At 38.9% G+C, this 21,782-nt stretch overlaps 1 protein-coding gene across 2 annotated transcripts in view; it reads left to right on the top strand.

The window, feature by feature from the left end:
* Positions 1-21,782, top strand: part of SNX25 (sorting nexin 25) — a 72,053-nt gene that overhangs the window by 15,230 nt on the left and 35,041 nt on the right. For both annotated transcript variants that reach the window (XM_010137045.1, XM_010137044.1), the window contains exons 3-6: positions 5,464-5,636; positions 6,496-6,682; positions 12,302-12,372; positions 21,645-21,782. In XM_010137045.1, the coding sequence (XP_010135347.1) occupies positions 5,464-5,636; positions 6,496-6,682; positions 12,302-12,372; positions 21,645-21,782 (569 nt within the window). The remainder of the gene's footprint in view (positions 1-5,463; positions 5,637-6,495; positions 6,683-12,301; positions 12,373-21,644) is intronic.

Raw genomic sequence — 21,782 nt, 5'->3', positions numbered from 1 at the left:
TACGTGTTCAGTATTGCACCAAGCATCTCAGGGCAGGGGATAGTTACACTTAGGTGTCAGTTTGGTCCCAAAGAAAAATGCTGTCTGGAACAGACCCAGTACAAAGGAATTCGCTTTGGCAGGCCCTACTTATGGATTTATATTCACAGACTGCTATCTGTTATCCCACTGGTTTGGGGGGCAGCTGGAGGAAATTCCTTTGTTTTCTGATGCTATGAAATAGCACTGGATAGTGTTAAAAATTCAGAGCAGGCTTAAAGATCTCCTGAAGTTAAAATTACAGGAAATAAACTTATGCAAGGTTAAGGCTGGCTTTGTATCTCCCCAGGGAGAGAAGAGGGATATGACTTATAAGTTTGCTGTGTAAAGCATGAGTTCTGTCTGCTGTTATAAATCACTGAAGTCGTCTGCATGTTGATACACCAATATATGTCACTATTACTTCAGTCTTGATTGGTCAAGAAGACACAAATGAATTAAGTTGCCACTTGCCATTATTTTTCTATTGCCTAAAGCAGATTAAATAAGGCTGGCTTACAAAGCTCGTATAGTGCCTGTTTTGGAACTGTTTGCAAAAGTACCACATTTATATTAGTTCACTGCACACAATTGTCCTCAGAATTTAGGGATAATTGACTGCGCTTTCAAAGCTCTTTCTAAAAATACCTGCACACAGTTTTAGTTAAGAGTTTTCTGTGACTACTAAGTGACCTTTTGTTTGGAAAATCCAACCACACAGCCCTAATAACACCTGTTCAAAATTGGATAGGAAGAGAAATAATGTTTATGTCACTATTTGAGTTAGTTAACAGTGCTCAATATCTTTATTGACACTGGAGAGATGTAGAGGCACTCTGCTTTGCATGCATATATGCGGATTGCAATTACATTTTCGCTTTTCATCTTGGTCTGTGCAAAATGAACAGTACTTTTCTTTACTCTTAATGAAAATCCCACAGAGCTCAAGGTAGAAGTTTTGTATCAAGCCTTAAGAATGTGCCTGATCAGGACACCTTAGCTCCTGCTCCAGTACAGTGGTGTTAATAAATACTTCTGTGATTGCTCACTATTGCTTTTTTTATGGGTGTCAGTGAAGGGGAAGCCTGAGTTACAAGGGACGCTGTTTTCTGGGCAGACCTTTCTTTGTCACACAGCATATTCTTTTTCCCTGGAAGCTGATGAAGTGTTATATTGAGTGTACAAATAGAAGTTTAGAGTGTTACATGAAGCAGTGCACTTCTATTTGTATAAATGCAAAAGAGGATATAAGCCTGGATGTGTTGTCTGATTTACCACTGGCCTGTTGATTTATTTTTTTTACCTGTTAAGCCTCCTCTCAAGCTTCTCCTGCTTTCAGTCTCCCCTTTCTCTTACCCAAACAGCAATGAAAACTTCAGGATTTATTGACACAACTGTTTGGCACTGATATATAAGGCTTGTTAAGAGCTGAATTTCCTGAAGACTTTGTTTTTCTATTCTTTTCATAAAAATCTGGTGTGGTTCTATGTGGTTTTCCTTTTAGATCACATTTTAGGTTCAGTTTAGCTAGGAAAGCAGTTAGAAGAAACCCCTCTTCTAGTGAGTCATTGTCTTAGGTAACAGAGAGAACTCCAGGAAAATCTGAAACTCTTCTTAAATGGTCTGTCAACTGGAGGGTGTGCAGCCCTGCTTCCCACTTGCGTTCCTCTAGGCAGGAACACATTAGACAATTTAGAAGGGTAAGAATCAAATATTTGCCTTTCTACTTGTTCATTCAGTTCCTTTTTCCATTTTTGCTGTCAACTGTGTGACAGATAAGTTCTGGCATAGGTCCAACTCAGCCAAACTGTATGTACTGGCTGTTGACTGGGAATAAATTTGTGCAATAGGGAGACAAATGTTAGGGGAAATGATTTCTCTTGCATGGATGATAGTACAGGTGCAGTTAATGCTCCAGGGTGTTTGCAGTCTCAAACAGACTGGCATTCCTCAGGAGACTTGTAGAGAGGTATTGAAGGCAAAGAAGACTAATCTCAATTTAGTGACATTTTCTGTACACTATGGCTCTGTTTCATGCTTTGTGCATGTTACAAAAGTATAGCTTGGTCTAATTGCTGTGCAGGATGTCCCTCAAATAAGTTAAGTGTCAAAAAAAGGATGGCGTTTGTGTGTACACGGGCAAAAAAGCAGTCACCACTTGCTTTTAGTTCTAACCCTGTATCATTGTTAGACAGAACCAGTTGTTAGGAGAGGTGAGTTTGCTGCTAGCCAGCTGATATAAGTCATCCTGTTTGCCACCATTTTGCATAAGCTTCTGGCTATGTTTCTAACTGGTTCACTTTGGGTGGACCAACCTGTCCAGAAAGGGAAGACTTTACTTCCCCAGAAAGAGGTGGCTGTATGTAAAAGGCCCAGACTTCTTGTCTGCCAGGGATGTGTCTACTTTTGGATGAATAATTAATGCCTTTAGGTACACCATGTGATGTGGAATGCTTGATGCAGTGTAGAGAAGGCTGTAGGATATGTCTGGAGTATGCAAGAGAGATGGAATGCGTTAAGGAAAACAGCTAGGTATTCAGCTGCCAGAGAGAAAAGATTCTTCCAGAACAAGATACACAGCTTTCTGAGATCAGTCAGCTGCACCACCCATGCTGGTTGATAATGAAGGCTGCACATCATCTTCATAAACCACTGCTCCTCAGAAGAACAGAGTATTTACATACAAGCTATTCCAAGGGACTTGTTTTGAAAGTTGTCTTTCTTTTAACAATTGAAACCACCTCCATGACCCACATTTGAAATCAAAACATTTGATTTGGAATTGAATAAAAGGCTTCAGTCAAATCAAAACCAAATGTCATCTTTACATCCGTGTTCTTCTGAAAATTAATTAAAAAGCTATTTTAGTCATCTTGAGACAAATGACTTGTATTAATAGAACAGAATTAGAGCTATTACTAGAGAATTGTTACTATTCCAACATATTTGCTCAGTCGAAGACTAACAAAAATCAGTTGTTACACAATGGTGCCTGTCACTAGTGGCCATACAGTGGCATGTAACTGAAAACTTCTGTTTTGACCGTATCTGGTCACTTTTTCACATACTGCTTGGAGCAGCTCTGTGAGTAACAGTTAACTGACTAACCAGGACATCAGCCTCCAGCTCTGGGAAGGAAGCAGATGTTATAGATGATGGGAGAAAGTACTGGTATGAAATGTGACAGATCTGAGCCTTTGTTACACCTTTAGAGCCTTCTAGTGAAGACCAGTCCTGGGTGTCTTTTGAAATTGGCATGGCACCTCCCAGGTCACACTGTGTCGGTCTTGCTGTAACCACTGGCATGGGCACCTTGCTGCTAAACTGTAATTCTGTGACTGGAGCACATCAGGCATGTGGGGATGAAGGAACTGCTAGGGCACCTTCTCTCTGCCTCTACAGCCATTTTTGTATAAAGAAAAAGTGCTGCGTGGGTGTAATAGCATCTGTCATTTGTCTAGTGGCTGGCCCAGCCCTAACCTGTCACCGAGGTCCAGAAAACCAGTGGCACCTGCAAGAAGATGAGCTGGTCAGTACTGGGCACAAAATCAGGGCAGGGAAAGTTCGCTCCGTTTCTTTCGGAGCTGTAATCAGAAGAAGGGGGTCTGCAAACAACATGGCCTGTGCTATCACAGGCTTGTTTATCCGGCAGCATGTTGTGCACGTTCAGTGGTGCACAGCACCCACCCACTGCTTCATGCTGCAGCTGAGGCACAACCACCTCTTCACTGTTAGCTCCGAAAGACTCTGTCTTGCCATCTTCCCGAAATGCATCTTCATGATTGCCAGGAGCAGGGAGGACCTATTTGCCTGTTTGATGGCAGAAAAAGGAATATATTAGTATAACATGTTACTATACAGTATAGCACACTATACTTGTCCTAACTCCAGATGTACTATCTTAAGTTAGGAGCCTAATTCTTTCACCAAGTGAAATTGAAAACCAGCAAGAAATCATCCATTAATATCCAGCTTTCATAACCCCTACAGTTAGTAAGTGGATGATGATGAATGTATTCCCCAGTAGGCTGAGAGCAATTCTGGGTGAGAGTGTTCTCCTGCTCCTCTTTGAAGCTGAACGAAAATTAGCTGAAGGCAAGGATCTGACTCCCCCAAAGGCAGTCAAGATGGACCCTGACTCTGAAATGTTCAGGATGATGGAGGAAAACTGACTTTGTTCCCTAGTTTTTGAGTTGGGGTGGTTTTTTTGGTTTGTGGGTTTTTTTTTTAATCCATGGTGAGTTATTAGTGTGTAACATGAGCATATTCCAACTTCAGCCTGCTGATGAGAGGACTCAGCTTGAGGCAAGTTCTCTTGTGTCTTCTCTGAATGGTTCTGTGATATCTTCATGCCTGAGATGCACATGTGGTGGTACTTGATTTGGCTAAGAGGTGACTCACCAAATCTGTGATCTGGCTGAGAGGTGGCTTGGATGGGACTTGGAAGATGCAGATTCAGACCTATCAGACTGAGCAGAGACTGAAGTCCGGGGCCTCTCACTCCCTCTGGAGCGCGAATGCTGCCCACAGATGTATTGTCCCAAAGGTGGGGTTGTGCACATGTGCTGAGCCCCTACAGTTCCATGCTTTCCTGTTTCATGCTTTCCCATGTCATGCTGGTTCTGAAAACAGTGTTGTTGGTTGTCGCTTGCTGAACTACTGAGCAGAGTTACCTGGCTGAGTTTCTTTGTGCTTTGGGAGTTAGTTCACCATTCTTTGTTTGCCATCATGATTCCACTCTTTCTGAACCTGAGGGTGTTTGGTTTTTTTAATCTTTTGGAGTTTCCACTTACAGTGTAGATGGCTGTTAATGCCAAGGTATCTTGCACAGACCAATTTGATGTAGCTTGCAGGTGGCAAGTTGAAAACTGCTGATTTATGAGAAGTCACTTCAAACAGCTGAGTTATTTACTGGGAGGTTTACTTGCCAGTAACAAAGGAAAGATGGTAATTTCAGTGTCTAACAGATAGTCTTGTTTCTCAAACTAGGTATGATCCCAAATCCTCAGCTTAAAGGTTCAGGTTTCTAATTAGTTTGCTCTGCAATAATGTATTTGCTTCTTGAGTTTGTCTTTTTCATTGTTCTGAAAAACTGGGCAAGATTTCACTGTAACTTCAATGATAGAACTTTTTTTTTTTAATTTAAAGAAACTTTTTTTTCCTCCCACTTGCTGGGTTCTCCTTATGATGCAGTTTTAAGATACTGTATTTTTATTTTGGCAGGTGAAAATACTGACAGGACAAAGGTATTTTGAAAGGTATCTTAACATTAAGAAGAATTACCGGGATGTTTAAAATATACATGATTTAAAGTTAATTTACCGAAGTTACTTAGCTTATAATGGATTTTGGCTATTTTATCCATTAGTGATTAATCATGATACAAGTGATATGTAAGTTCTCTCTCTTTTTTCCCGTTCTTGTTTCCTCCCCCCACCCCCATAGGCAGGAAGATCCACCGAGACCTTTTTTGTTGCACCCATGCTTGAGGAGCTCCGATGAAGAATTAAGATTCCTGCAAAAGTGTTCTCAGGTTCTGGTGTATTGTCTCCTACCCTCAAAGGATGTCCAGTCTGTCAGCTTGCGCATAGTCCTTGCAGAAATACTTGCAACAAAAGGTAAATCAAAGATCAGGGATGACTAACCATTTGCACCTGTACAATATTAGTAATTACAGACTTAATTATGTATATCTCGATGCTCTGCTTTTAAATTCTGAAATTTAATTTCTTTGATAACCAGGAAGACACTATATATTCTCAAAATCAAGCATGTACTCACTTGACTTGCTTGACTTGATGACAGGCTGTTTAGCACCTTTCAGGATAAAAAACAATTTGTCCATTCCGTTCTTCTGTTTTTTTCATGAAGGAACACTTTTGCAGACTTCCATGGCATTTTTTTTAGTGATTAAAAGAATAATTCTGACCCTGAATTTTTTGTTTGGATACATAGAATCCATAGATTTAAGGATATGATTATAACTGAATCATGATACCAGATTTAATTTTTTTAGGCTTTAATTTGTCCAACGTGTGGTTTTTTTATTGACGGTTTTCTATTTTGTTTTTTATAAGCTACATTTTGATTATAAATACACTAGTCATTTTTTGTGTCACTGAATTCAGAAATTCAGAAATTAAGAAGCCTCCAGGATATTATGTGATTCAGTTTACTTTTAATTTTCATTTATAGTGGCTGTAATGTTCTAGCCTTCAAAGCACGCAGTAGAAAGAACAAAAACACTTGGAATTTTCCAAATAGATCTCAGCTTTGTCAATGTACAATGTATTAAATTTGTGTAATAGAATAAACTAGCAGTTTTATCAAGAGGGTACATCCTATCTCAAATGTATTGGTTTGGGATTTTTATCAACTTGCATATTTATTTTTGCCTTTTATCTGCAGTTTTCTTTTGAAGGGCAACAGTTATTCTTCAGCATAAGGGTTTTGTTTTAAAATATTTTTCCTCTCCAGTACTGAAACCAGTGGTGGAACTGCTGAGTGATCCAGACTATATTAACCGAATGCTACTCAGCCAGCTGGAGTACAGGGAACAAATGAATGAGCATCAGAAGAAAGACTACACATATGCTCCTTCTTATGAGGAGTTCATCAAACTCATTAACAGCAGCTCCGATGTTGAGTTCTTGAAACAGCTGAGGTATTTATTATTTCACTGTAGCTCATTCAAAATTAAACATGCTTCTTTTGCCAACTGGTTACTAATATTTGGATGAATTGTGATATTTCTTTTTAAATTAAATTTTAGATTTCTTTTGATGAGGCAGTGACAGTAAAGATAAATCACAACATTTGTTAAAACTCTAGTATCATCAGCATTTTAGTTCATTGTCAAAACATTAAAAAAATTCTGCTTAGTAGTATACTGGAGAAGGCTATACTGTTGAAAGGCATACCAAACCGTTCTTTACAGCTTGCCTCTGTGGAGTTAGATAAAATAATATGTTGAATTTCCACTAGTGTGTGGTTATCTCTTCATTTTCTTTATGAAGTATGGCTGGCTGTGGTGGTTTGGTGACTATGAACCAGTGAGACCCTATAGACACTGGACATTCAGAGCAGCTTGCTGTAATTCTGTAACATGGAAAGAGGGGGTTGAATTCCAGTACATTTTACCACTGGATCAGAGGTTTTCCTGGGCTGTTGGAAGGAGGTTTTTCCCAGCTGCATCCTTCTTAAACATGTTAATGAACTCTGAGAAATTCCTTGAAGACCAAAAAAATCCCCTCTGAGCTCCTACATGTTTATGTTCCCATTTTCTAATGCAAATAGCACCTGCTTCCTTTCATACTAATTCCCCCTCCCTCAAAATACTCATCTCTTTATCCCTCTGTCTTTCATCATAACATGAAGTGCTGCTTGCACCTCAAGCCCACTTGCCCAAGTAAAAGATGTTTGTTTGCCTTTTCTTTATAGCTGAGCTAATTCTCTTCTGATTTCTGATATAAGTGAAAGGATAAGGAACAAGTGCCTGGGAAGCAGGGAACAGAGGTACTACTCTTGTAGGATGTCCATAGATGTCCTTGAGTTGGTCTTGTTGAGCACACCAAAACTTGGGAGGTCTGCTGAAGGCATTTCCAGAGTGTGTCTCCTAATCTGTTACCATCATCCAGAACTGGTATTTTTTCCTCTTTCCTGACTCTCTTCAATTGCTGCTGCAAGTCACCTTTTTTCCTTTTTTTCTTCCTAAATGGCTGCAGCATCATTGGAAGAGCACAAGCACATCGATCCCACTTGGTGCTCTGTGTCACCTGTTTTGACCCAGACTTTCTGTTAGACTTGGCGTGATCAGGCCAGATGATGGTTTACCATCATGCAGTATGTAGGCTGCATAAATAACATCTTACGTTCTCTTGTTCTTCTCTTTGATTCTGAAACCACTTGCATTTCTGAGATAGGAAAATACATTTAGGTGATGGTGAAATGATTTTGTTGCTTGGCTACTTATTGTTCATCTGCTGTAAAATTTGCTCTTTACTCTGGACCAGAGTGCCTTTCCTGAGAGCAGAAATTAGTCTCTATTAGACTCTTGTCTAAAACCTAATAGACATCATATTTATTAGCATAATCACACTAATGGATCTGCTGTTTCAAAAGAAACCCAAGTCTGTTGTTGTTGTTCAGGCACATTAATGCTCCGTGTGCTCTCTTTTTAGCCGATAGGTCAGATTAAATTGTGTTCTCTAATACCAGATCACAGATTTGCTTTATGAAATAATGTGGTTTTGGCTGCTCTTAGGTTTTTCCTTTTTAGCCTGTGGAGTCCAACTACCAATGTCTTGAGGTGTGTTCCTTTACACACTACATAATGTTGATTGGTCTGGGCTGATCAGTATTTGAATGGAAAATATCTGAGAAAATACATCATCTTTTCAAAGAGAAATAGTATTTGATTTTGGAGGTAGTGCTCATCTTTCATCTGATAGAGACGGTCTATTGGAAGGTAGTTAAAGAGCATTCCCTTGTGGGAGGAGAGATTCCTGTTCTGTTTGTTCCCTGGCACTGTGGGAGAGACAGGCCAACTTATAGTCATCTCAAAGCTGTGTAGTCTATTTTGTAAAGCTTACATCATTTGCCAACAAAGTATGTCAAGGAAACCAAACAGCGATCCCTGTATGGATGAGTAAAAAAAGCGCCTTATTATAAATGAACAAATAAAATGATATATCAGGTTGTAAATCACAACAGTGAAATACATGAAAATCAATAGAGGAGGAAACAAATAAACCATTATGCTGTTACCACTGAGGAACAGAGTCTGTTGGAGTGATGGGAGTGGTGAGAATGCTTCCAGTTCTCTTTTCTACAACAAATAAATTACCTGCATGTTGTACTTAAAACATGTTTCCCAGTTAGATGCTATTCTAGGTAATAACATTCTGTTTATTAAAAATTCCTTTCCTTGGTTTTATTTGAAATAATTTTTCAGTGCCTGTTTTAAGCCAGCACATGGCATTTGTGAACTATAAGCCTCTTCCTTTTACTCCTAACCTTGCCATGTAACATCTTGGTAAAGAACAGATAGGAGTAACAATTTTCTGTGTACATTTAGCTTTGAGGCAAGGCACTACAGTTGCTGGTAAAGACCTTTTTTTTTTTTTTTTTTTGAAACATCCTTGTCATGCTTTATCTTTGCAGATTAATTACAATCTATTTACTAAAATAAACAAAATACATTGTTCAGTGACAGAGTCAATGAGGCACCGATAAACTATTCCTCGGACTCTTGACGGACTAAAGTAAAGAAAGCTTGGACCCCTGGGTGCTCCCTGATGTGTGCACATGACATTACAGGAGAGCAGTCCCATAAGGCATCTTTCCAGACTGATTTAATTAATGGAGTTTTGCTAGGCTTTCTTGTGATTAGAATCAGGTAATATAGGTTAATAAGGTTAATAATCAAATAAGTAGGGGTAAGTAGGGGAAAAATCCCTGGCTGGATCAGTGGAAGCCTGTGGATGAAGGGTGTTGTTTCTTGTTGAGGCCATTAGAAAAGAGTGAGAGGCTGTTTATGTCGGGTCTCCTTGTAAGCAAGTGTACCAGCTGTCTGCCTTGCCTATAGCTTTCTCTGAAAGGCTAGTATGGTACTAGGATTTTCAAAATCCTTTTTATCTCCTCGCTTAGAAGCATTACAATAAGAAGGAATATTGTATTCGTTTTCCCCGTTGTTTTATGGATTTTATTTTTAAATCTTAATTAAATGAAGCAGGAACTATGTATTAATTTTGGAGATACTTTTGAATTTGCTGTTCATTAATATCTATAGTAAGCCTCTCACATTTGGTCACTTTGTCTTTGAGCAGAACTTCTCTCGATTGCTTCATGGGAACACTCCTTTCATTTTTGTAAGAGACATTTGGGGACTTGATGTTTGTTTCCATGAAAAAATCGTTTGCTGATTTCCAAGGAGCTATTTTGGTTTTGTTTTGCTTTTTTCCCTTTCATACTTTTGCTTTCTGAAAATCTGGATTTGTGTGGTGGTGGTGGGGGGAACACAAACCAACAAAGTTCGTTCCAGAGAGTGGACCATGGACCATTGTACGGTTATCTACAAACATTCTGCGAAGACCCATTGTATGGTTATCTATAAACATCCTTCGAAGTCACTCTTTATAATAAAATCTTTACCTTGTTACTCGTCTTGAAAGGAGGCAGAATTTTATTCCTGTTTTATCAAATTTGCATGAAATATGTTGTCCCTATTTCTTTCAAGAAGAAACAGTGAAATTTCACCTTCATTTCCCCTCAGATCTGAGTTAGCATAGATAAATTGGAAGTCTGCCAAAAATAAGGAAGAAAAGATAAATTACTTCATGTCAGGTGTGAAACAAGTTTACTTTCCTTGTTAAAGAAGATTAGAGATAAATGACATGAGCTAAAAATGTAGCTGAGAATAAACAGTTATAATGAAGTAAACTCGTGGGTAATTTTCATTTGCTTTCAAGATCAGCATTATATTTATTCTGTTATTTATTAGTATAGCAGCAAAAGGTCTCTACACAATTCATGGAAGAAAGACCATTATTGCTGACTCCATGTCATCTTTTACTTAAATGAGGGAAAGGAGTGAATGTAACAAGGAATAGGGAAGAGGTAAGAGTAAGAAGGTAGAAGTATTGTGGATGTGAGCCCGTGTTTAGTACAGTTCACTTCTTGAAAATAAAATTAATACATCACATTTAAAACTTATAAGGGAGTTCACTCACCAGTATCACAGAATACGTAGCAGTTAGAATACTTGGAACAGACTTTTGGGGAGAAAGGGTCATGGTCTGGTAGCGTAGCCAGGGTAGTGAATGAGTATTGAGTATTGTAGTGAATGAGTATTGAGTATTGTAGTGAATGAGTATTGAGTATTGTAGTGAATGAGTATTGTTTATAACACATTTACAAATGGCATAACCAAGGCACCAAAAGTCCAAGTGAGCTGCCCAGAATCATTTGGGAAGTCTGTGCCTAGCAGGGAACTAACTGTGGGAATTCTATGCATCAAGATACCACCCCCACTGTGGGGCTGTCTTTCCTCAGAAGTACTGGGCAAGAACTGTGGTGGTGGATGAAAACAACCAAGGCAAGTAATGGCAAAAGTGGCAAACAGCATTAGAAAAATTAAAGCTTTGCAAACAGGTTCTCAGGTTTCAGTTTGGTAATTGAATGAGTTGGGTAGAATAAGATTACTGCAGGATAAAAAAAAAGGAAAAGAAACTGGAAGTTTAGTTTTAAGTGAGTGTATACTGCGAGTATAGTCCGTACAGAGGCAGAGACAATCAATATCCTAAGAGAGTTATAGGAGGCAAGATGAACGGGATGGGGGAGTAGGATAGAATAACGCTGGTGAAACATGTATGGAAGAAGTAGAATATATTTTAAGGATCATAGACGCTTTCTTAAACAGAGAGTAGGTGGTGATGGAAATAACATCCTTTTCAGGAGGCTTCAGCCTTCTTCTAGAAATTAACTTTGGTTAATGAGGTTAGGGAACTCCTACAGGAATGAGTTAAATTCACGGGAATACTTGCTTTATTTCCAGTATTAACAGCTGCCAAAGTGCAGTGAAAGGAATTTGAGTGCTCGTTATGACCAGAGCTTTGACATCTATGAAAGATCTAACTGGCAGTCATTTTCTTCGCTCAGTGCGTGGTGTCTATTAGTTACAAGATCAATTTTACTTAAAATCATTTACTAACTGCTTTAGCTGTCTTTGTTATATATAGTATAGTTTTAGGTGATAAACAGCTTTCAACTATTCCTGAAGTGTAGTGCTTCAGTGATATACTTATTATAGTGCAATACTTCTTTTCCTTCTAAGTTGTATATATGCTCCATATATGTATGGAGTGCAGCGAGAAGAACCTTACAGACAGCTCTTTGCTTTTGAAGTGAACTCCCATCCTAGTTTCCTACAGAAAACTTATATTTAATGTTAAGAGCATGACTTTACGTTGTGTTCGCTGAATATTATTAACTGGATGTGTAGTGCCAGCAGTTGAGAGAAGGGGTCAGTACTATTGTTAGCTGGATGTTTTCTGTTTGTTTCAAGATAATCTATTTTTCCCGACCATACTCCATATGCACACTGCTCCTTAGGTTGCAGATATACTGAAAAATGACTGTTTCCAGATGAGGAGGAGGTGGAAGTGTTTTGGTTTTTATTAATTCTTAGAGTGTGCTGTATGAAGAAAACATTGTGGAAAATTAATACCATGTTTTCTTTTCTTCTCTCCTCCTTCACCCTTATCCCCTACTGTTTTAAAACTAGGTATCAGATTGTAGTGGAAATAGTTCAGGCAACCACAATCAGCAATATTCCCCAAGTGAAGAGGCAGAAAGGTAAGATTCCATTTTGTTAAGTCACATCTGTTGTTTTTATTTTGAAAAGCTGTTTGAACTCCCCACATGCATATGCATATGCAATCGATGTGTGTGGGATTTTTAGACAGATTTTAGGAATGCTTTGCCTTTAGTACTGCAGTTCTATTTCACTTGTCTGATTCTTCCAGAAACTCCCATGGTGTGATTATCCCTCCTACCCCATCTTCATTGAAGCTGATGGATCATGAGAAAAGGTCATATCTATGATGCGTTTGTTTTCAGACCTTGCTGCAACTAGGATTTTTGTCATTACAGATTTGTAAGAGTCTTGCTTCCTCCGCCTTTTTCATGTAATCCATTCTTCAAAGTATCTGTCCTCCTTTCAAAACAGTGAAGAAGGAGTGATACAGCATAATTGTCAGTCAGACTTCATTTTATTTCTTTGTATTATGTTTTTGAATGGCAATACAGTGCACTCTAAAATCCTGCAGTGTCACGGTAGTGTCTTCCTTCTAAAATGCACACGCATCTTACATTTATACTTACATCTATTATATATACTGCTTTTTATGGTTCTCAAAATGTACCAAAACTGTGATACATCTTCAGGAGGTTGTATTGATGGCAGAATTACAGACCAAATTTTTTATTGGGCAGATATGCTTAAAGTAAATCAAAGCATAATATAAAGTTAATGGACAATATAAATGAATTTGTTTGTTAACAAGCATCTGAAAGATCTTGGTTTTAGGTTCTTGCGTAATCTCTGTCAGGCTAAGAAAAAAGAAAATTCTTTTCTAGCTTCTTGTATCATGGAGGAAAGCTTTTAAAAGTGATTTGAGTGTACTGAAGAATGCAGAAACAGAAAATAAACACTCCATAAGGGGGGGAGAGAAATATCTTTGAGAAGAGTCTGAAGAGTTTGGGGTCTGTGCTCAAATTTCTGAAAGTGAAAGCCTGTCAACACTGATATGCTTTTTGTTTACATTCTAAAATAGAGCTAGATGTGCATTGCTGTAAGAGAAATTGCTTGTGTCAAACCAAGACAAAAGGGAAAGTAGGCACTATTTTTTTCTTAAGTGTGTGTTGCACAAAGATATTAATATTTCTCAGATGAAAGTTAATTTAATAGAAACTCTGTTTCATAAAGTAATAAAATGAGGACAGGGAAGTTAGCTCTGAGTACATTATGAAAAATCAATCTTACTAAGCTTGTACTCCCATTTGTGCTGCCGTTGTTCTTTGTTGTGGCAAGAATTGATCTGGGGAATATTTTTATAGAGTTTAGGTTCCGACAATCAATTACTGTCTCACTCTCCTCTGTCTCATTTGAGTTTATTCAGTTAACTACCCACTGTTCTAAAAACTGAACAGAAGATGTTTTTCTGAAGCTCCAAGTGCCTGGTACTGCAGAATAGAGAAAAGATCATTGCTATTTATGCTGCCAAATTAGAGGTGATTCCACTTACTCCATAGTGACGATGGTTGCATTTTTATGGACTCTTGACTTTTACCTATATTTTTAAAAATCCAACAGAAATTCCACTAGCTGGTGCACTGAAGTTTTCTGTTAAGATACTGACTCTTAGAATTAGTTTAGTCCTGTGGCAGCCTTGTATATCATTTAAGAGTTGATTACTACTGCTGGCTAGATTAGCCAGTGGGGCTATTGTGGCTAAACCTTTTATTTATTAAATAGCCAATGGTTATTCACTTTGTGGCTGAAAAAAAGGTGACTTTGTGCTTGACACATGTGGAACAGTATGCTGAAACCTTTTTTGTGTGTTTTTCCTCCTGAAGTAGGTGCAGACGTTTTTTCTGATGTGGTAAATGACTCTAACATGTTCCTGAATTTTAGGAACAAAAGTTTAAATAAAAAAGCTGTGCTACCTTCCTTAAAATGAAACCAAGCCTAGCACAGCTTGTTGCTGATAGAAAGACTGTTGAACTCTTGTAGAACAGACCACCGTATTACTTACCCGCTTGATATTTCTGTTTCTGGATGCCACAGCCCACTGCTACCCGGCAACAGCTGGACTTCATGGGAATGACTAAATGTAAGCTTTATGCAAAATGGAAGTGTGTTTGCACAATCTCAGTCTATCTTTCTCTTTTTAATCTGTTGCCCTGGTCCCTGCTGTATATACGTAATAATGTGTGTCAGCATGGGTGTTCGATGTATATGACAGTCTCCCTTTTCTTGCTCGTAAACGAGCTCTTGCCTTTTGTGTCATGAGCATCTCTTAGCTTTGATTCCAGCCTGGTGAGAGACAGGCATAATAGTAGCTGTTTCCTTTTTTGTATGGCAAAGCTGGGTGCTGAAAATGTAACTGCTTCTTTAGTGCCTGGTTGTTCAGCTAGCTAGAGCAGCTGAACTTTGGCTGGCCAGCAGACTGTTGAGTCTGACATCCATCTCAGACCATGAGAGTAGAGCAAATGTAGAATGAAATGCACATGGTTGTAGTCACAGCCTTTATCAGTTTGAGGCATGGCAGCTTCCTGAGGCAGCGTTTTCAATAGAAAAAGGTACAGCAACAAACAGGAGGAGTGCTTAATGCAGTAGGAGTGGCCAATACTCTGTAGCAGTGAGGACTTAACTGCTATCTAAAGAAGAAAACCTTGTGCAAATACATGACTAGTGATAAATATGCCTGAGCAGGATTGTGTACCTTTACTATTGATTGAGGAGACATAAGTGTCTAAAACTCACCAAAAATATTTCATTCATAAAAAGATAAGGTCCTTCTTATCAAAGGATGAGTACCAGGTTTCAGACTGATGACTTATATGAGCTACAGTTGCCTGACTTCTTTTACTACTTTATCTAGTGATACTGAAGTATACATTTAATGTTGGTGCCAGAGGAATTGGAAGGGAAGGCTTGTCCCTCAGCAAGGACAGGCAGGGCTCTTTATGCTTGATTTAACTAGTGTTGGTGCCACCTATTGGCAAAATATTCAGCTGTTAGGGCCCTCTAATAAAAGCAGAAAATACTTTAAAGTACTTCTGAACATTGTTGTATTAAACTCTGTGTAGTAAAACATGGTATGTTATGGGGTCTTTTTTTCTTTTCAGATTCCAATCACTTTAATCTTCTTGCCTGTGAGCTAGGAGAGCAAACAAAAACATACAAAAGCATCTGATTCATGTTAAGCATTAGGTTTCGCATTTGACTCCCTGAGAGAGTCAAATACCTTAAAAGGCTGAAACAAATTAATTTGAGAGGTTTGTAGTATGATGCCTGTTGTGGGTGGATGATACAACTTCTGTGGCGAGAACTGCTTTTGGTCATTACTAAAGATGGATTAGAAACCTAATGCAGCGTTACTGTTTTCAGAGGTGTTGATGATTTATTTGTAGCGGTGCAGGCCCTGTAAATAGAAGCTGTTATCTTATGTGCTGGCGTTCTCTACTTGCTTTGTTTCCACTTGCACAAAAACCCTGAATCTGATCTGTGCATGTATGTGTGTTATTTCTCCAAACTATGTCCTCGTGTGCGTCGTCTTCCAAAATAGTCAGGGTCACTTCATCAGTGACTGTAAGAGGAGTCTTGGTTTATTTTGGTGGTTTTGTTTTGTTTTGGGTTTTTTTACTCGTTAAATAACTATCTGAAAATATTTACTGCATTTTGATCTAGTGAAGCAGTTTGTAATAGGACAGATCGGGCATTGTAGCACAAGTGAGAACCTGAGTTTCTAGAAGCAAGAGTAGATCTTAATTAATAATGAATGCTTAATAATGAAATAGCAACAAAAGTTGTGTAAATAACTTGTTACTTGCAGTAATGTGAATAAGAAACTAGTTCTTTACATACACTAGTTCTAATTTTAATGGACAAATTTTTGTTTCTTGTCTTAGTGATATTGTATTGCAGGATACTACCAGAATTTTAGCAAGGATCCTTTTTTACCAGTTGCTGTTTAAAGCAGAAACAAAACATGAAGGCATATACCCTGTCTTAGGACAAACCAGAGCAAATCTCTCAAGGCTTTTTTTTTTTTCCCCTCCAACACTGTCAAGTGATTTGCTTAATTTGCATTCTGATTTTCTGTGCCCTCCACCTTATACGCGACTTCAAAGTGCGGCCAGAAACTACCTTTGGGTGACCGGATGGGACCGTTTTTCAGACACCACATTGTAATCAACCCCAGGGCATCCCTGTTGAGAGAACTGCTTCTTTTCAAGCAGGGGCTGTGAAACAGATCAAATAAGCAGCCATTTTTGCATGGAGAGATCTGCTGTGTTGCAGCAGAAGATTTCTCCTGCTGAGCGTTCCCAAAGAGTGTTCCCACTGTGTGTCTAGATACTTGCTTTTCTTAGTGGAGCTGACAACTGGTACAGAAACAGAACTGTCTGTGGGCAGGTTTCCTTAGGTACTGAGGTTCTGAATGTTTCACTGTAAAAAAGGGACTTTTCTTCTAGAAACCGGGGGACCAAGCTAGCTTGGGCATGTGGGTTGTGATGTGTGGGTTTTGTTAAGATGACAGAGTGAAGTAAAATGGATACTTCTGCAGTCCAGCACGTTACAGATGCCGTCTAACTTAATTATGACAAAACCTTATTACGATTCTTCCCCCCCACCCCCATCCTCCACACAGGGATAAACACTCACATGCAGTTATTTTTGTCTAGCTTTTTGGCAAGGCTAATACTGTGCTTCCACATTGTGTTCAAGCAGTATGTGTGGAGTGAATCCTTGGGATGAAGGTAAAGGTTACAATGACTCTGATCATGGTAGACTTGTTTGTTCTGGTTTCTGATTTTTCAGTTGTGTGCGCTCGTGGTGGTAAGGCATCTTGTACACAGTTGGTTTGGAGAGATGCCCATCGTGACCAAAGGGAATGCAGGGACCTACATTGTGGTGGATGTTATTTTATTGTATCGTACAGATTTATTCCCATGCTCAAATTTACCTTACTGCCACTTTGCTTTGTTTTGCCCAGCTCTGGCTGTGATGTGGGAGGCTGTGTTGCACTGCATAGTGCTAATGATCAACGACTAAATATTCCATGATCTCCCTTTTAAGTTCCTTCCCTTAGATCTGTTGCCTGAAGTGTTTGGCATTTAGCATTTCTACTCATTCTCTCATCTGACCACATTAGAGCTGCTTTTCCCCTTTCCTTGTGCCGTGGGCAGTAGAACCGTGTGTACTGTTCTTCTCAAAGTCTGGTTTGCTCTTGCAGAATTGAACAAATACCTTTCCAGGCCTAGGTAGGCTTTGAAAATGTGTGATTCCAAATTTGAGAGTTCGAAGAGGTCTGTAATGATTGGTAAATTATATGTAGAAGGTTACAGTTACTGTTTATATGAAGATGGTGAATCAGTGTTTGCATTAAGTAGGTACTGCGTGTGCTTAACCTGGCTCTTGCAAAAAGACTTGCAGAAATGCATGTGTGTAGCTCATTCAGAGACCAGTGAGATGAGTCAATGCTGTTGTACGCACGGCCAGGAGTCAGGCATGCGCAGTTCTTGGAGCTGTAAAGGAACAAGAACTTTGAGCTTTAATCATGTTTTTGCCATATATAACTTTGCAGTTAAAATTTGAGATCTCTGTTTCATGCTGCTACTAACCATCAAGAGAGGGGACAGTTCATACAGTGCTACCATACAGTTTAGTTTGTGTTTTAAACAGGCTTTACTGAGGTCTCCATTTGCTTTATTTTTGTTGTATCCTTTGCTGTGGTTTATGGTAATAAATTTTGCATGGCATTTGTTCGCCTGACTGTCATTTGCAAGGCCCAGCATTCTGACTGAAAAAATGAAAGCTTTGAATAGGTACTGCAGTGTAATGTATTTAGCACATATAAACCTGACCAAGTAGCAGAGCTACCTAAAAAAGGAAGATGAAGGAAAATTTGGTCTGAGGAATCCATTTTCAGAGATGGTGGGTTCTAGGATCTGCACCTGGCCTAGTTCAAATCAAGATAGTTGAGTGATTCAGAAGAAAATCTGGAAGCTTTGTCAGAAATCACTGTAGCTGTGCAAAAAAAGCATGAAGTAAAAAAGATTTGCACAGATAGCTTAGCTTTTGCTTGGTAAATTTGAGCTCGTTTCGACTGTTTTGCATTTTAATATTGTTCAGTGCAAATTGAATTATACACAGCTGTTGGATTGACAAGCAGAGTTTGAAATTCTGGTTTTGGTACTATTTGTATTTGGATCGCTTTGGGAGGAGTGCACACTATGCCTCTGGGGTTTTAGAGATCCTCCATGGCAGTGCATGTCTTGCCAAAATTTCCCCTGATGAGGAGAAAAATTTTGGAGGAAGGTACTAAAAGACCCTGTGCTCCTTTGGGGATGGAGGCTCTCTTCAGCTGTTTCTGGTAAACATGTATGCAGCTCATGTGGAGAGGGCCAGAAAAGCGTCTTGCTGATGAGGAGTGATTTTGTTTGTTTTTAGTAATAATTATAATTTAAAAATCCCCAACTGTCAAACTGCAAAGCTGTTACTAGTAAAAAAATAAATTATCCAAAAGATGCATTTTCTCTCCTTGCATAGTGATGAAAGTGTCTTAGTTGCGTGTATCTATGCCTTTTCCATTTATTTGAGCTTGCTGAAAGGTATGTGAGTAAATGCAAGCCTTTTCTTTTGTAACTTTCTGGGTTTATTTGGTTTATGCAGTGATACCTGAATGTAGTGAACATCATCTTTACTAATATTCAGAAATGGCAAAAAAGGCTTTTAATGATATCTCAGCACTTTGACGGTGGTGGGACCCAGCAAGAATATATTAAAAAAGAGAAGTTGTCTTTATAGCTTAAAATAGATTTTTTTTTTTTTTTTTATTGGGCTTAATATGAAAAAACAGCAGTTAAGAATTCTAAACTGCTGGAGAATTCTGAAATCTCAAAAGTGAATTAGTGTCAGGAGAAAACCAGCAATACACCTAATCTTTTCCACTTGACATTTCTGCTAGCTTGTCTTCCATACTTGGGAAGAGGGAAGTCATGTTCGGTGTTTGTCCACCGGAGACTGCTTCTGTGCGGTCTCTCCTATGCTCAGCACATCAGCCACACTCCATGCTGGGCTGCTCTTCATCAGCCTCTTGTTTATTTGTAAAGGGCTGTCGCTGCCAGGCTTTCACAGCGACTAGTCCTGTTTATCCATGGAACAAGAACAGGCTGGCAGTAGGATCTTCATCACTCTGCCCCAAGTGTTTCTTACACAAAGTGGCTTCTTTCGGATATGAAGAGCTGAGTGAGGCAAATGTTTTTGAAGGATTTTTGCTAGTAAAGTACTTAATCACCAGAAACAGGTGAGATGCGGGGATCATTAGTCCCTTCTGGGGGAGGCCTGCTGCAATCACAGGATGGTAAGACTTCAGGTAAAGTAGACATGCTTACTTTGAAAACCCTCCAAGGATGCCTTGTTTTCATGAGGGAAGGTACTTTTGTTTTAAGAAGGCTGAATGATCATTGCATTGTGCTCTTTGTGGGTTTTCAAAGTGTGGTGTTTCAAGTATGCGTTTTGAGTACAAAGAATTTAAACTATTGAGAGAATTGAGAACTTTTAAAAATCATCTTGGAGTCAAGTGCAGGAGGGGGAATGTTGGATTTTAATCTTCACTTTAAACTACCATCCATGTATTTGTATTAGCTGTAAATGTTTTAAATTGAAGGAGAGCACTATTTTGTCCTTAAGGTGTTTTCCTGCCTTTTGTTGTTCTCCTTTCTTTTGTTTTCATTAATACCAGTACCTCTGGTCAGGGAACTGAAACACTAAATTAAATATTCTGTTGACTTCCCTGTGGCGGTAACATACCAGGAAAACAGATGGCTTTTTTTTTTCATGGTAAACTCATTTGCTTCGGCGAGTATGATCTCTGTAGTTCACTATTACATGGCAGCTCAGATCATCCATTAAATACTAATACTTATCCATTAAAATACTAATAGTCTTTGAATTGGGAAGGCTCCCTACCAACATATGTAAATGCATGCAGCAAATAGAGTGAGATTAAAAATATGGGACAAGATACTGGGAGAATATTTGTATTCACATTGAATGTAGAACTTCGGTGGGGGCTCCGTGTACCTTGAGTTGTCCTTCAGTACACAAGTAACAAACTTAGGGTCACATGCAGTAGTTACATGTAGCTTTGGAGGGGAAATAAAGGATTAAAACAGACCTAAAAGGAGAAGGCACTGTAGTGTATTAGAAATGTGTTTAAAATGCTCGTTTTAAATGATTCCTAAGAGATTTCCTTTTTTTCTGTGCATGCATTCATGAACCTAGCTGTCTGGTTCGTTCTTTCCAGCAACTGTTTTGAAAATGGAATGCTGTTTTCATCTACATCATTTTACTAGCATTTGATATTTTGAAAACATGATAGAATAGATCTCTATCCCTGAGCAATCAATTAATCTAGAGCCAAGTACAAGCCAGGTACTTTGCTACCAAGCTTTATCTGCAGCCTGCAAAGGCAGTGTTATTGAACAAAAGGAAAATAAAACCAGTGTATAAATGTGAATCAGTTGCATCCTGCAGATATAAACCAGGAATGATTTCAGCACAGTAGGGATTTTTAATCTGCTTTATCTGCTGCTCCTTTTTTTAGGTCCTGGTAATTAGCCGAAGAGGCCAGAATGTAGAATACACAAATATTACACCTTGTATTACTAAGTCTTATTCAACTGACTGTCATCTTTGTGTTACTTCACTATTTAATAGTACTGTTGATGTGACATAAGAGTTTTTTTTCTTAGTCATCTGGCCATTTTGAGTGAGCTTTGGTTGTTGTCTAGAGGACGTACTGTATGATGTGCTGGTCACATCAGGCTCAAGAAATTCAGATTTGCAAATGAAATGTGTGGGAGCACATCATGCTGTGCTGGAGGGGATTGAGTCCAGTCCCTCACAGCTCTAGGCAGTCAATGATACGTTCAGTAAGGCACATAAGCCATTAGCTCCGTGTGTTATTGTATGCCATGGCTGTAGGTAACTTCCTCACACCATCTGATAAATATACATCCTATAGTACACGTCTTGGGCCTGTGTCTTGCAACAAGCTGTAGGAAGAGGGGTGGAGGGGTCAGATTTCACTGGACAGTTCAATAAGGATTTTTTTTTTTCTGAGCTGTTGTGTATAAAACCTTGAGGTGTCATTGGAGAACGTTTCAAAATCATCATTTTGTTTCAAATACAGAGTTTATGGTATCTCTGCTCACATGCATAGTTGATTCCTGACTGATAAATGCCTTGATCAGGCAGGTTACAGAGGCAATGGTATGATGATGTTTTCGTGTTGTAAAAGACTGTCTCTGATTTGCTTTATTCTCAGATTCAAAAGGAAAAGAAACTGCTGCGATGAAAGCTGACCTACTGAGGGCTCGCAATGTGAAGAGGTATATTAATCAGCTGACAGTGGCAAAGAAGCAATGTGAGAAGAGAATAAGGCTCCTGGGAGGGCCTGCTTATGATCAGCAGG

Source organism: Buceros rhinoceros, unplaced genomic scaffold (assembly GCF_000710305.1).
Source record: "Buceros rhinoceros silvestris isolate BGI_N320 unplaced genomic scaffold, ASM71030v1 scaffold885, whole genome shotgun sequence".
NCBI classification, from domain to species: Eukaryota; Metazoa; Chordata; class Aves; order Bucerotiformes; family Bucerotidae; genus Buceros; species Buceros rhinoceros.
The sequence above is the reverse complement of the archived record's forward strand: the minus strand, read 5'-3'. Positions and strand labels throughout refer to the sequence as shown.